General features: G+C 40.5%; 1 protein-coding gene across 2 annotated transcripts in view; it reads right to left on the bottom strand.

Annotated features, from left to right (window-relative positions):
- The window catches only part of VWC2 (von Willebrand factor C domain containing 2), a 53,474-nt gene that overhangs the window by 15,828 nt on the left and 20,388 nt on the right, over nt 1–17,258 (bottom strand). Inside the window, exon 3 of one of the 2 annotated variants that reach the window (XM_069778661.1) lies at nt 5,171–5,329. The exons of the other annotated variant lie outside the window; for it this stretch is intronic. Coding sequence (XP_069634762.1) covers nt 5,171–5,329 — 159 coding nt within the window. The remainder of the gene's footprint in view (nt 1–5,170; nt 5,330–17,258) is intronic. 2 annotated transcript variants of the gene reach the window in all.

Below are 17,258 nucleotides of genomic sequence, written 5' to 3'. Positions count from 1 at the left end.
CTTAACTTACAAATATTCCCTTTGCACTTGATATCAGAAGCTTTAGTAGCACAATACGTACTTGTAATTACAACCATTAATGGATTAGTAATTTCTTTTCTCATTCTTTATGTCAAGTATGTGTGTAAGCTATGCATGTGCCATTGAAATCCATGTATTGATGTGCATTTAAAAAAAAGAGTTCTGTAAGGAACCTTTGTGAAATGAAAGGTTTGGATGGGTTTTCAAGAGTGGATGGAGAAGTGGTCAGGAGAGGAGGAGTTTTAAGGGGTCTCGCTTCCACTAGAGAATGCATGAAGACTGGAGGACAGAAGATCCAGTCCACAAACAGCAAACAGCTTAAGAATCATATGATGTCTACACTGATTTCCTTCCCTTTTTATTTGTACCTTTTTGTGCTTATTGCATTGTAAACTCTTTAGGGCTGAGGCTGTTTCCTGCAAATTTTTTTTGCATAGGACCTTGCAAGTTAGAGCCCCAATCCTAATTTGGAAATTAATCACAATAATTATGATCAACATTTTCTTTCTATAGGACCATTTAAGGCTTTGCCTGACAGTCCAAATACCAAGTGTTAGTTATTTGACATCGCTACTAAACTATGAAGTAACAAATCTCATTGAACAGTGATGGAAAGTCAAAACATAAATGAATTCTCTCACAGGTGTGTTAGAGATGAAGGAAACGAAGAATGACCACAGCAGAAGAGCTTTCAGGGCTCTAACATTTGTATCACAAACATACCCACACATGGTAACACTCAAAAATTAACAAGGTGGTTCTGCAGTGATGGAGTTACATACACATCTGTATCCACCAAACACTAAAAAGCCACTTGTAGTGCTGTGGGAGCCAGCAAATATTTCAGCTTCCCCACAGGCTCCGTGACTCTATAAACCTTGCTCATGCATCCCCTCCTCTGTCTTCTTTCCAAAAGGAAGAGGGACAGCCTTTTCTGTCTCTTCTCCTCAGCCAGCCCCATCCCCTCCAGCGTGTTAGCTGCTCATCTCCACGCCTCCTCTACGTCCACTACAGACTTCCTCAGGTGCAGAGACCAGGACTGCACACAGTGCTCACATGTGGATGCATCAGTGGGGAAAAAATGGCACCCTCTATCTTATTCTCATTATCCTTCTTGATTACGGACAGTATTTCTGATTATGGGCAATGTTTTGTTGGCTTTGTTGCCTGCCACCGCACATTGAGCTGGTGATTTCAGAGACCTCTCAGTGACCACTCCTGAGCCGCAACCACTGCTTCCCAATCTAGCACAGAGGCACCATCTAGATTATTTACCCTATGGGCATCACCGTACACTGAACCTTGTCTGTCATCTTTTTACCCATTCCATTTTGTGAGCTACTTTTAGAGATGTTTGCCACTGGCACAGCATCTGACTGTCCAAAAGAGCATCATACCATCCAAAACCGTGGAAATCAACTGCACACTCCCTGCTACCAGTTCACTGATGAAGACATTGATTCCCCCAGGAATTGACACAAAAACACCTTGGCCCCCATGCTCCTTGAATTTTGCTTTATTGGACCTTCTTTCCATTAATATATCTAACCATTTTTCAAAACCATGCAAACTCTCGACAGCCGGGGGAAACCATGGCAATGACCTCCAGAGTTGCACTCTGCCACGTACGAGAAAGCACCTACATCCCTTTACTTGCTTTGAGCCTTCACCTAATAATTTCATTGAGCTAGACTAGTTCTTTTAATGTGAGAGACAGCAGAGGTGTTACTCAGAGGATGAACAGCTGAAGTTCTTGGTAATAAGGATTTTCTGCTTTACAATGCCTTCCAGCCAAGGATTTCAAAACATATCTTGGGACTTACATGCTGCAAGATTAGCCAGAGGTCTATAAATTTATATTTTGAGGATCTGTTCACTTTCTTAAGCACAAGAATAGCCATGATTTTTAATACATTTTCCCCCTTATATTTTGAAAAAGGAAAAATCACATAAATTCTTTAGATGAAAGTGACAATTTTGCTTAATATTGCAGTACAGAGACACTAACCAATTTCTAACAACCATTAAATATACTCTTGCTATCTAACGTGCATGTGGAAATAATGTTTCCAGTATTATTATTTACAGGCTAACGAGGGATTGCAATTACAATAAAAACCAAATTTTTAAGGGAAGTCTTGACCATAATGCTGTGAATAAGACCACTTAAATGCTTTAAAATAGACTAAAGCACTTTGGAATGGAAACTTTTATACAGAATTTGTATCATTCCGGACGAATTACATCAAGGAATCCAATACATCAAAAAGTCTCTTCCCTCAAGCATGAGTGTCTGTTGATTCCTACTGTATTAGGAACACTGCTCCAGGTAAAAACATCCCGGCAGCAGGGCAAAATAATCCAGTTGCAAAGATAAGATTCTCTGAGGGAATCACATGCAAACAGAAGCAACGGCTCTTCAAAATGCCAGCAATAAAAAATACAGTTAAACGCATCTTCATCTTTGGCTAGTGCTGGAAATGCCAGAACTGTAAAAGCATACTGGGACTAAGTCAAAATACCCTAATCATGGTTAAATAATCAGATTGATAAATTTAGATTTCAGATTTTAAGCCTTCCTGGCATGTTGTGTCATCTTCCCTGAGCACAAAGTCTTAGCAAATAAAACAACTCTACACCTGTAATTATGAGAGTCATATTTTAGCTAATTATGGCACATTTATTCATATTAAATAAAACTGTATTGACAAGTAATGATTGAACGCGGATACTGACAAGTCAGAAAGGGGTAAACTCTTAAAATAGGATAAAATGTCAGATACAATGGAAGGTAACAAGAAAAACATTGCTTTTTATCTCTTTGGCACTTCTTCTCCTTAGCCTTCACTTTTTTTCAAAGTGAAGCTTTTAAAAGCTGCCCTCAGTCACTTATTTTTCCCAATAACTAATCTCTCGCAAGTTCTTCCTGCACACAACATTGCCTTTAAAACACCATTTCTAACACAGGTTTCTGGTTAAAAGCCAGATTCCACTTGCAGGCTGTTAAAAAGTGACAAAAAACATCTAAAGGAGAGGGCTAGCCTGCCTAGCCATATTTGACCATATTTGACTCCCTTTACAGACAGACTTCCTATGGCTTGGTTTCTTATTTGTTTGCTTTCTATCAAAAGAAAGATTTTAAGAAAAGCTTCCACCCCCGCCACATTTATTTTTTGCCCTTAAGATGATCCTCTGCCCTGTGTTCAGTTTTCAAATGTGAGCTCCATGAAAAGATTGCAGGAAGATTGTGCAGGGCATTCAACCATATAGGCTTAGGAGAATAGAGCATCTTGGCCACACGGCAATAGAGGAGGAATGGGGATGGTAAAAGAAACTGTGGAAAAACAAAAGAGTGAGGAAATTAAATAAACAAGCAAGCAAGGCTCCCATGCAGAAATGTGCATGTCTGCACGTTCAGGAAACCAGGCCCAAGGCATTAGAAAGATTTCAAAAGAGCTCATGTAGTATAAATCAAATTTAAGAGCACCCTTTCTTCCTCCAGCTATGAGGGCATGAGCACCTCACATCTAAATGAGTTTTCTCAAATCTAACTCATTGCCAAGTCTATGTGTGTTGCAGTCCTCAGCGTAGCCCTCAGCACATTATTTTTTCTTACCACCTAAGTAGGTGCACACAGGAACAGGGCTCTCTGCAGCTTCCTGCAGCAAGCAGCTAAGAAGACTGCAGATGTCTTTTCTGTGTGGGTCCGTAACTTTTAACAGGAACCAGATGATTGTGGCGAAGTCTGCTTTGGTTCCTGAAAGTGAGGCAGTGGCAACAGAACTGATTGATTTTTTTTTTTTGACATGGGCCTGAGACGAGACTTCACTATCAGTTCCTTCTTGGAGTAAAAAGTGAATATCAACTATTGCTGCAACACTGCAGCCCAAAGGAGCACTCATCTCACCATTTTTTCTCACAAAATCTGAGCTTTCTAGGGGGTTTTATTAAGTCTATTAAATACTCCACCATGAGTTTATATCTGAGAGGGGAAACAGATCCACTGACCCAAAAAGGGCAAAAAAAAATAGTTGAAAATATACCAGAAAATTATTCTTTTTCTATGTAGAATACGAGAGAAAAAACATTTCATATTTGTTTCCTTCTAAGCAGCCCTCCTTTCAAAAAAGATTTTTTTAAAAACTTAAAGAGAATTTAAGCTTTTTTGGTTTTGAAAATTAAGGTCTTTCTGCCTCCCCATACTTCTTTTCCACTTCTTCCTCTTTGATTTTATTGAACATGGGAGGTTAGCTGTGGGAAAGGGAAAAAAGTAGGAAGTAGTTTTAGTAGGAAAACTTTTAAATTTCAAAAAATAAAAAAACCACATTTCCAATAAAACAGGTATTATATCAGAAAGATCAGTAAAAAAAAAATCCTGTGGACACATGCTTCTTTCCTACTTAATACTGATAAATTTACAAAGCATCTTCCATGGACCTAAGAGTCCAGTCACTTCTATATGAACCTATAAGTATAAGCCTATTGAGATTATTTCATCTAATACTGAAAAACAGGTGCCTCTAGGGTAGAGCAAAGCTGATACAGTGCCATCAGCAAGACTCTATCAATACTTTAGGAACAAAAACTGCTCAAGATGAAATCTGGCCAACAAACGGGGATGAACACACCAGGTGTTACCATGCATGCATGCCTTCCCAAAGAAAGGGCCTACGGCCATCCAAATGCTTCCTGAATCCCCCTCTTGTGAGCCTGTTCCATGACAGTGATCCCACTGCAGAACCAGTATCTTTCTGCATTACTGCCACTTATCCTGCATGCATCAGCACTCCAACTTTTGCTGCCACACAAGACCTTCTGATGTTCTTCCACAGAACGGCTTTATACTGTAAAATGACAAAGGGCCATGACAGAGGTCACTCTGACAGGAGTTACAGTAATTTCATGTACATTTGACCACAAGGGACTGACAGATTGGAAAACCATCACGTCATGTCAAGTATGAATTCTATGGTGCTTTAAACTTCCAGAGATCCCTCAAAGGACATGTTATTTTCTATGTAGGCTTTTGCTTAGCTGCTTTAACAGTATGAAGGATGAAACCTTTTGCTCTCTGAGCCATTTCGGTAGCTATACCTTATGGCACTGCTGTGCAGCACGCTGTGTCCCAAGGACTCCATTCCCCACTCACCCAGCACAGCCTTACAGGTGGGGTGCGCCATGGACCCCATCACCACGCACAGCAGCATCTCTCTCTCCCCATGAACCACGGAGAGTGGGCTTCTCTTGACAAGACCACGTGGTGCAAGCTCCTGCTGACCATGGTGCAGTGTGGGCAGTGCTGATGACTCTGAAGACCAAACAAGATGTCAGATTTAGGGTGCATCTACACATTCAGTCAAAAAGGACACAGGACAAATGGAGGGAAGGTTTTTTTTAACGAGGGTAGGAAGCAGGGGAGAACAGAATAAGCTGGCTTCCCAAACTCACACCATCAAAGCTTTTTTACTTCACTAATATGTTATATATGGCTATGATAATTCAAAAACTGATCAATTACAAATAGGAACATATACTGCTGCTTGATATAACGATTTCTATATGTATTTGAAGCCTGCATTTGCAATGAACGTATCAAGTCAATAATATTCTACAGAGGCTTTGCACTGGTGAGAAGACACTGGAGTCACATTCAAACGTGCCACTCGGAAGAGAGATCACCCACCCCAACTTCTGTTCAATAAATATATCAGTCTTAGATAATACACATAACTTACATCATTGTTTCTGTGTTAAGGTGGCATGCACACATACAAACACGCTCAAATTATTAGGAAATTTAAAATAACCTATCTGTGCAATACGAAATGAAGCACCTATGCACACATATGTACGGACAGAGGACCAGCACTGAAAGCAACTGAAAAGCAAGAATGGTTGCTTAACTGGAAATTATATAGAATAGTAATATTTAATGCTCTATCAGAGACCCTAATCATGATACAATGTACTACTGTATAATAAAACTTGTTCTGCCATAATTCACTGTCAAGCAAGAAAAAAAAAAAGATGAGGGAAGAGAAAGAGATTTCCATTCCCATCATTTTAAACATAAGGTAGTTCTAAAATATCTTTTTTTCAAGGTCACAAGGAAACTCTGGCAAAGCAGAGGTTTGTATGAGCATGTTTAGCAGTGTTCATAGCATGTGAAAAACGAGCCAGATCCATGGCTCTCATACACCAGATTATCTCCATTGACTTTCAAGTATGAGCTTGAATGACTTGCATTAATAAAGCCCTGCTGAGAATGCAGACCAATCCTATTTTGTTGCATAGCTGTTAACTATATGACTATGAATGGGGGCAAGATTTAAGTATTTTCTTTTTGAAGGCAAGCTTAAACTTTCAGTATATAACAAGCACCTTTGCAAACGGAAAAGGAAAGCTAACTGTGTCCCGCCTGCTGTGATAATAGATTAGTGCACTTGCAGGCAAAAACCCCTGGAATATCTATTTGGACAAATGTTTGTTGGGGAATATACTCCTTTTCGTGTATGTGAATGCACACAGTGCTTTCACTGTTCTCTTGCAGAAGCTTCAGGAATTCATATGCCACCTCCACATCCCTAAAAGCACAATGACTGTTATCAATTAACAGTGCTATAAACTCTCCCTTGCCAAAACAAAACCTGATTCACAATCTACTCATCCAACATATAGGAGAAGGAAAGTATCAGTTGGAGACAGCTCCTGCAATGCAAACGTCTCCTGCCAGGACCAACAAGTTATGGATGGATAGCCAATACCAACAGGAAGACTGGAAATTCAGTGGATCCCAAAGTAGCCGGGAGCTTTTAAAATGAGTTTGCATCCTTTCTTGCCAAATCAGTCATAGAATTATTTAGTTCCTCAAAGTTGTTATCCATAGATACTTATATTAAAATGTTCTTTTTTTTTTAATTTAAATATTTTTTTTAAATTTAAATAAAAATGTCTCTAGCATATATATGTATATATAGGTCAGTGCCATCATTAAGAATTACATCAGGCTACCACTGAGAGGTGGTCATCAAGGCCAAACCAGAACTTACAAACAGGCACAACCCAAAAAACAACCCCCAAATCTGTCACCTCAGGCTGTAACATGTTGAAATTTCTGATTACAGCCCGCTGACTAAAACAGACTGGTGGAGGACACCTACCTGTTTAGAAGCACGGACAGAAATATATTTACCATGTATTATGGCAGCCTTTCAGTGGCATTTTCTGCTCAGGAAAGCTAGGAGATAGAGCAATTAAAGCAATTACAGAATACATACCAGGGGACATTACTATGGGGACTAAGCTGTGATCCTGCCATTAGCTTGTTACAAGTAGATGATTTTACACACAACTTATACCCTCTCCTTGTCAATGAGGTATTGAAATGACACCAAAACTCACAGCAGCAGCAGGGTTTTCAAAATTCAGAATATGTGTATGCACATATATACATGTGTGTATACATATATATACACACACATACGTAACTGTATGCTGTGTGTATTATATAGTACATTATCATAGAATGTATTGTACATATAATTATTATATATTACACTGTATGTCTACATTGCAGAAAGTATAAAGAGAAAGATAGTATTCTAGTTAATATTCTAAACCAGAGAAAAAATAATATGTATATGGTTAAAATATTAAAATATAGTAGCAAACAGAAGACTGCCAATGACAATTTCTTATTTTACATACTTGCCAAGATTTGGGGTTGCTGTACTATGCTTCTTTACAAACAACTCAGTTTTTTTCTAACACTAAAGCAGTGTACAAGTTGCAGGGATATACACGTGCTCTAGCTGTCCATTAACCAGCCTACAAGAGGAACACCAAACTCCTTGGGAAGGGTCAGGCCACCAGCTCTGCATGGTTCACTTTAAAGCCGTTACTGCAAGAGAGCTCAGCTCTGTCAGCATTCACCTGTCCATGGTACAAGCTGAATACTTGATCCCAAGAGTAAACATCTGGCATGAACACTCAGAGCAAAGGAAAGCAGAAAAAGAATGACAAAGTCTTTGTTCTGCAAGATGAAATTTAAAGTTATAGGCTTAACCATGACTCGTTGGGGTTTTTTGTTTGTTTTGTTTTTTAGAAAACACTATGCTATCCAGAAAACACCAGATGAGCTCTGCCCCCCTTAGAAAATAAAATAAATGAGCACACAAGCGCAGACTTCTTTTTCCATGTAGCTAGCACAGCCCTCTCTCACTCACACTGCGTCGGGTACCTCTATTTTGACAGCGTTGCGCTGGAGCAAAGACAACTGCACACAAAAGAACAAGAAGACAACTGAGATGAACTCAATCTTAGTTCTTTAGCCACTTGTCTTGAACCTTTGCCTAAAAGAGAAACTGCAGCTCTTTTAAGGAGCAGCAAGTCCACCTGGTTCATCTTACAGGTCTGACTGAGGCTCAGGACTTTCTTGGGATGTCATGCTGGGCAGCCAGGAGCAGCGGTGGAGCCTGATCTCTACAACAAATCGAGCTGCTTGCTCCTCAAAACTAAAAAAAAGGTATACTATTGAGCACGTGCTTATGGGCAGTTATTGCAGAGGACATGATATCTGTAATCACTTGTCCAGAATCACTATCATTTGTGAAAGACTATTAGCAGAGTCTGTGGTCATCTTACACTAATTATGAAATACCCATTTTAATTCCTTCCTCCCCTTTTAAGGAAGTAATCAGAAACTCTAATAATCAAATTAAAGAAAATAAAGAACAGTGCAACTCTGACAGCATCCTGTATAGGAAAACACCAGTTTGTAGCTCCTTGCCTCTGAAACACTGAAAACTATTCTCTGATGTTTAAACCACCTTAACCACGACCTTCATGCAGGATTTAAACGTAACAATGCCATTCAAAGAAAACTGCAAGGAAAGAAATAATTACTCATGGGCTTCCAATTTTAATTAATGCTTCCTGTTATAACAAGAATAGGGTATGATTAAAGGGTGCCTGGCCAATGGAATTTCATACGGCATGCTTATTTCTTACAGTAGCTTTTACCAAGTTGTAAAACTGAAATCATTAATTTAAACCCTTAAAATATCAACATGAAGTGTTTACTACCAAGTCTTAAAAATAATTGGGTCATTATCATTAAAAGCTCCTTAACTGATTGCAACTTGAAAGTGCTTGCAGTGGTGGAGATGTGATGTATAAAATGAACATGGTTTTAATCCCATTTTTAATGCTATGTGATCTAAACAACCAAGACATCAAAGACTGCACACTTTCTAACAGAGGGTTTTTCAGTTTAGTGACATACAGTTTATCACTGCACTATCCTCTTTGTTCCACACCTTTCAATCTTCCCATTTATTTTAAATTACATTAAACCTGCAGCAAAGAAAGACATGCAATCCTAAACCTACGGCTGGGTGCACAATTCCTGCAGTGGCAACCCCCTGTTCAGAGCAGCCAGCATCACCTCACTCAGAGGTCACTTTATTTCCTTTTCAAATAATCATTAGCTTCAAAGCACAGGCAAATGAGTCAACATATCCTCTAATTATCAGTAATCCAAAGATGACTGCCAGAGAAAACAAATGACAACTCTGAAATGCCAATGCTCCACTGCCGGTTTTGTCCTGATTTCCACCAGAGCTTAACAAAGTTGTCACCAACCGGTCTGATGGCACATCTGACTACCACACTGCCACATACTAATATACATCCTTTAAACCACAAGGCGGTTTATAGATGATTCAATTCTACCCCACACCGCGTGACGGTGGCTTCCCGGTGCCGCAGCCGCTCCTTGGTGAGCGCTGCCGGCTGGCTCCGCTCCCCCCCAGCACCGCAGCGGCTCATGCCCTCAGCTCCAGCCATACGTGCAAACACCCTCTGCAGCCGCGTTAGATTCCTCTCAGGTGTTGGCTTCTACATTGCCAGTTGTTTCATGCTACACAAGCTGCTGGGCGTAAGGTTCACCCCGTTTTGCTAGCCAGGACTCCTGGAAGCCAGAAGAGGAGGTAGCAGCAATCCATGTGTGAAGAACTTAAGGGAAAGGGGTTCCTGCCCCAAAACCCACCACATCTTCGTGGGTGAGCAGGAGCTTGAAAAGTGCAGAAAACCGCAGGCCAAAGATAGGAAACAGAGAGGCCAGAACGTCTTGGAGAAGACTGGGCAGCACCGCAGGGAACCTGAAGCCTTGCTCGAAGGAAGGGTGCGGGACCTCTCCCCAGTTAAACCTTTCCAAGCTACCAACACCTCAGCTGGGAAGGCACAGAAAGATGCTGCTGTCTCCTATGGTGGGACACACTCCAAGTCAGCTGTTGACACACAGGACAACAGCTCGGTAGAGAGTTAAACTCAGGCTGCAGAGGTGAAAAAGAGAACTTCTGAATAGTTCAATATCTTGAACACCTTCAGCACTAAGAAGTACTGAGTTACAGACCACCTTCACACACCAAGACGGTGTGTACGCAAACCCAGTGTCACCCTCTTCCTCCCATTCTCCTTATGCTTACACAATTATTTATTTAAGATGTGAGTTGTTCAGAGCAGGGACTGCCTGCTTTCTCAAGTCACAGCTGCCTTTCTGCTATCAATAAACACAAAATAAAATAACACAACTGTCTTTCCTGTAAAGCAGATATAATATAGAGATGTGGGTCACTTCATTTTTTTTTTTTTTCTGTGGTGAAATGCAACTGCTGACATTTATTACAGGTAGCAACAGAAGACCTTGTCCTAGATCAGGATCCGCTGCAGTGCTGTCGTCCTGTCTTGGTGTTTTCTTCTTTGGTTTTGGTGTTTCGTTTGTTTGGTTTTTTTCCTTTTTCTTCAGAGATAAGTTTAGAAAACAGTCTATCCTAATTTCAGTCTGTTAGGACTGTATGATCACCAGCCGTGCAACACAGCCAAATCAGACTTGGTAAGTCACAGCTCTATCATTGTATCTACATGTCTATATACAGGACAAGGAATTCCTTCCTTGCAGTTGTGCTAAGTAAAATCTAAAATTGTTAAAATGGCAATCTGAATTCTCCCATTCTGCACAACTGCACATAGCAGAAGCCCACAGGAAATATTTATAAGCATACACACAACTCAACACATGCACTGGCTATTTTGAAAACACTAGAAATAGGCAATAACCCAAATCTACATCTGGATGAGATGCCCTTGGGTCCCCGTTCCCTGAGTTTCTCACACTCAGGATGCTTGCCCTAGACACTGAAAATCTGTGAGTCCATAAAGTACATCACACAGAACGTCTGTGTGATGTTGAACTCAGAGGATACTTTACATATAGGGCTGCATCTTACAGCTTCTCCTCTTTCCTCCACTCGCCTTAAAATAAAAGCCGAACCAATTTCCCTGTGATTTTTGTGCTTGCAAAAGACAAAATGGTATCTTTACAACCTGCAGCACTGAAACCTTTTGCCACCAATGAAAAACATCATGTCTGTTTACCCAGGAAAAACAACTTAGAAGTGAAATCATTCAATCTTTCCTTAAGTTCCTCTGCTGCTTACAATTAGTTCCAAGGTCATGAAAAATCTATTATGACTAAAGGCAATAACTACTTCAAAAAACCCAAAAACACACAACCAAAAAAACCCTGTGAATTTTCAAGCTAATAGTTCTATTCATTGAATACCCCAGTGCCTCTACGGACTACAGATCTCTACCACCAACTTCCCTTTTTTTTAAAATATTTAACTGCGCCAAGCCCCCCCCCTTTGTTTCATACATTTTAGATAAAATTCTCCTGCCAAAGCAACAGAACTGTGCCGTGATGAAAGCCACTGTCAGACGCATATAAAATCTCAATAAGCTCATCAATAAAATGGCTGCTTAGCTCCTATCCTAGGAGGAAAGTTTTAAAGACACTGATGGATGACTTTGTTGAGGATGATTAAAACAATGAAATAAATCTGGTGCTTGCAGTACTGCAGGAGAGATTCAGGGAAGGCAGAGACGCATGCACCATGCAGTTTGCTCCTGTCTGCCTTGCAGGGCTATAGCCAGCCAAGCAGATGCAGAGTCTGTGCAGAATATACGGCCACCACGGCTCTGCTTTCAATGCCTCACACTCCCTAATTCTTCACTTGCAAACATTTGGACTTGACCCTGCGGCCGGGTGTATTCTTCTCCCCCAAACACAGATAACAAGAACAGACATCAGACTGCAAGTAGGAGCACCTCTTGCCTACCTCACTATGGGTACACAACCTTTTTCCTTCAGCGTGCCATAGCCTAGTTCTCCCTCTCCCATCTTCCTTGACTCCTCGTCCACCCTTTCTTCCTCTTCATTCTTCTCTCTCATTTTTAACTCATTCCCACGCCTTCCATCTCCTTTCTTTAAATCACTTAAGCACTATTTGAACTAAGTTGGCAGAATTAAAGATCAGCTTAGATGATCAAGAAATATCTGCAATTATAATTGCTTCAAGCAATTATAATTGCTTACTGGACCAGTGTACCAAAACACATTTATCAGGAAAGTAAACAATGTTACCTTGTTCCATACAGCCAAGGTATCCCAGACTTTTCCTGAGTTATCTTCCAAACATAGGAATGATAAGCTTTTTGTTGAAACATTCAACATTTCAATGATTATACTAGAAAAAGCACCCACATTTTCACTGCAGCACCAGAAGAGATGGGTTTACTCTCTCTACAAGTCTGCATGTTTACAAACACAGACATAACAAGGGCTAGCACACTCTGTTTTACTCATTTATGAAATTATTTGGGGGGGGGGGGAAGCAAGCTTTTCCTTTGAGTTTTCCCTCCCTTATTACAGTTTTTCAAAACCTCTATATATCAGCACGTTCCTGGGATACAATAATATTTTGTTTTCTTTTATCGCTCTAGTGCATATAATCTTTATCACAGCTTGGCACGGCTTTGCTCTGTGCCTCTGCTAATAAGTAGAGTTCATACTAGTGGGAAAACGGCCAGTGACAGAATTCAAGCTGCAAACCTGATAGCTACAGACCTATCTCAATCCCGTCAGCAGTCTCAAAGCTCATAGAGAAAATACATAGACTGCACACCTGTTTCTGGTTAAACAAAGAAAATTGGATTTTTATCAGTTTGACTGTCACCTTTTACATAGCACTGTTTTGTCAAGAGCCACTAATGAAAGAGCTTAGCAGCAGATAAAGGATATACAGCTCTGACTGAATTCATAGATTTATCTAAAAGATTTTCCAGCAAGCATTATATTTCATTCTTTTCAGAGCTGAAATGGGATTACAAAGCATGGAAATTGGTGTCTTAAAATATATACCTATATTATTGCATATGACCGAGCAGCTTCATTAATAATGTCTCTGAAGATTTCAGTTTTGCACATAGTCTTGGTAAAAGTTTAAATATACTGACTGTCTGTAATAGATATTAATTTTGGCTGGCATTTTGAATGCATGCCCTAGGAAAGAATGGAGGGTTTTAGCAGTTTGTATGCTAACATATAGCCCAAGAGTTAACATGTTCATTTCCTTTTTCGTCCATGTCTTGTGTGTGCATGACCATGGACATGGTAGTTGCTCCACAAGTGTTCTTCTCCAACACTACTTCTATGCGTTACAGAGGTATCATGTGGCTGAACTGCATTGGAGATGGTTGGGCTGGCTACATCCTGTGCTCGTGGAGGTCTGTATAAAGACTTAAAATAGAGAATGCTAGCATTATGATGCTGCAACTTGAAGACCTGGAGGTTTTTCTGAAAAGTCCACCTAACGTTTCAGCGGTACCAGAAGAATGAAAGAAACTTCTGAAGAATTGAAAAGAAGCTCTGAACCAACACACAACTTTTAACTGTCCTCTGAGACCATTAAAAGAGTGAGTTAAAAAAAACAGGATGAAAACGAGAGTCCCCATAGCAGAGCAGCAGAGGAAGCTCTCCCCATAAAGTTGGAGATGCAAACCCAAGTCCTTTCCCAGAGCCACACCTAAGGCTACTATAAGCAATGCAGCTGCCAGCAGATACCTTTTGGTTCAGCTGAGGAGTCAGAGCCGAACAAATAACATGCTAAGCACATCATTTCTTTATGCACATGAACTGCAGGAAACTTGTGTGCCTCAAGCGCACTTGCCAGATGGGATAATTAGGCTCAGACAGATCACTGACCTTCCTAATAAAAATACTCCAGAAATGGAGGTTGACTGAATAAATCCGTGTCATGTTATCAAACTCCCAAACAATCCATGGAAACCCATCTATACTGACTCATCCAGCAGCTTGGTACTCCTGTGGGTGCATCTCATGAGGGCTGAAATCATTGGGGTTTCGGTATTCTTAAGTATTTCTTGAATTTTCTTTATGGAAAACAGGCACTGAGAGTTCACTGCTGGGAACTACTCAGCTGTCTTTCTATCAAAATGATGAAAGCATATATATATGCATTTATGCTAAGCTATTCTTTCTTTAATTATCACTCAAGCTGGTTTGTCACACTAAAACAATTTTGGGTAAGTTAAGGCTTTGAGACAGCACAAAATGCAAATGTCATTTCACCTTCCATAAATGGAAGGCATGACAACCATTTAAGTAACACTATTTTGTCTGGGAATATAAAGGTAAATCTAATCAAATAATCTTATGTTTGAAAATAAGTTCATTATTTTAGAGTTACAAAGGCCACATGAGACACCATGCTCTCCCTGAAATCAGGCAGATTTTGTTCCTTTCCCCATAAAGTCTATTTTTCCTTCCTCGATGTGTACCACAATGTTCAAACCCGTATTGATGAATAATCACATTCACACGAACAAGGCTACTCTGTTATTTTCCAGGCATTGCCATGTCATATAATTATTTCCATGCCAATATGCCCTAAACCAGAAAGGATTAGACACAGTGCCAATTATTGCTAAGTGCAATCTGCTATGAACAAGGCGCACACCGCAACCCCAAAGACAAGCAACTCTGGAAGTTCACAGGCAGAAGATAACAGCAACTCCTCAAGAGTCCCATCACTCCCATGGAGGTTAGGGCTGGCTCAGTGAGCCACAGAGACTGGCAGTGTCTTTTCCTGTACCCCCGTGTCCCAGCATTCTCAGGCAGGCAAAAATTTAGTTTATCCAGAAGATTTCTATGAGCACAGACTACAAACACATTACATACCCCAACACAGACATGTAGGTCCATTTGGCCATGCACCAGACATTCTTGCATGAACGGATCCATCTTGCTTTTTGAGACTTACATCTATATACATTATTTCCCCAAGGAAAAATTTGGCATCAAAAGCTAGTCCTTATTTTAACAAAACACACATATTCCAAAAATCAAAATAACTAAATACTCAAATTCAACCTGCAGGAAGATCTGCCTTTCACATACAGTTCTTCTTTGGCTGGGATATTCAAATGTGACTGAAGTGATCTATGCCAAAGTTAGAGGCAGGGCTTTGGTGAGGAAGTTTAATGTCTCTGACTCCACATAAGATGCACCCATATGCATGGACACCACCTCCTATATATCCAGCTGCTGATATGCAAAAATGAGTGAATCACAACAGAATCATAACAGTATCTGCGTATCTAACTTATGCTCCCACCCCCCTGCTGAAAATTATTTTAACAGCTATTCAGTTGGAACTCTGCTAATGAACCAACCCAGAAAAGGAACACAGATTTTTAATTATAAAGCAGGCAAGGAGGGAACACAAAAGACAACAGATCAAATCATCTTGTCATTTATCTGGAGGTAAATCAGCAGTCACTCCATCAAGAGGGGTTACAAGAATTTATGAAATGACTCAACACAACTATTTAAGCTCAGTAGTTTACTCATTTCGTGCAAGTCCCATCTGTGCCACCACCACCCACAGCCTGAGTCTACAGACAATCCACTACATGGTAAGATTTGACCTTAAAATACTTTAACACTGACCTCTAGTGACAATACGTGGGAATTTACCTTTTTATGGGACTGCCCCGTTGGGAACGCATCTTCAGGCCACTCTAATTATGTACGGAGCTTGCTCTTGCATCTCCAATCCATAGCTGCCCCCACTGCAAGGAGCATGCAGCCAAGGAGGGACCTCCAGCTTGTGTGTATTAGTTACAGTCACGGGTGAATTATGGGTGATGCACCACGGACTGTAGAAATTTTATGATCAAATCCAAACCTCTGTGTTCACTTCACTAAAAAGAGGAAAAGGCAACAAAAATGAAATACAAACACTAGATTTTGAGCCTCGTAACTGTAACAAACATATTACAGCATAAGGTAGCCACAACTAATGACATGACAACTGCCCACACCTTCAGGCAGCCAGCCAAAATGTCATTTTTCATCTCTTCTCCTCTAATGCTCTGTAGCAAAAGTAGCCTTGCAGCTCTCGGTACAGTACTCCTGCAACTTTCTCTGCAAAACTTGGGTGTAATGGTCTGTGCACCCATGGGAGCAGGCATTTCACCTGTGCATCCATTGCAATATAGTCCAGATGGAAGGATGAGCATGTTACAGCAAGTTGCCAACCACCTTGTCTCAAGAAAGCGGCAAGAAAACTACAGCTGCCACTCCAGTACACAGCCTACCTTACTGTCTTTGCATGTAGAATCATAGAGTAGTTTGGGTTGGAAAGGATGGTCCTTTAAAGCTTTAAAGCTAGTCCAACCCCCCTGCAATAAGCAGGGCCATCTTCAACTAGATCTGCTTGTTCAGAGCCCTGTCCAACCTGATCTTGAACACTACCAACGATGGCGCATCGACAACTTCTCTTAGGCAACCTGTTCCAGTGTTTCACCACCCTCACTGTAAAAAATTTCTTCCCTATAGCTAGTCTAAATCTACTCTCTTTTAGTTTAAAACCATTACCTTTTGTCCTACTGCAACAGGCCCTATTAAAAAGTTTGTCCCCAATGTCTGGGAGGTGAAGTAAGAGGGTGATGACCACGGCCCACTGCAGGGAAGCGTTTCAAAAGGCAGCTTCAAAAGTGGGAAGTGCCTTCACTAAGCACGGTGTCTGATGACCCCTATAGCATATGTATACATACATATGTGTATATACACACGTATAAAGAACATGCTTAGGCAGGAGGCTAGAAATCTGCCAGCTGGACGTCAAAGGGTGAGAACCACCTTTGGAGCTGATCCCAGACTGGGGTAAATATGAGTGGGTTTTATGTCATCTGAATCTACAAAGTTCCCTTCTGCATTGTCCCAGTGTTGTAATCTGTGTATTTCATTTATGCTAACATGACTTGTGTCAGGAAAGATTTTCCCTTTCTGTCAATTCTCCATCCCGAGTATT

The sequence above is a fragment of the Haliaeetus albicilla genome, chromosome 3 (genome assembly GCF_947461875.1).
Source record: "Haliaeetus albicilla chromosome 3, bHalAlb1.1, whole genome shotgun sequence".
NCBI classification, from domain to species: domain Eukaryota; kingdom Metazoa; phylum Chordata; class Aves; order Accipitriformes; family Accipitridae; genus Haliaeetus; species Haliaeetus albicilla.
This window is presented reverse-complemented; position numbering and strand designations above follow the sequence as displayed.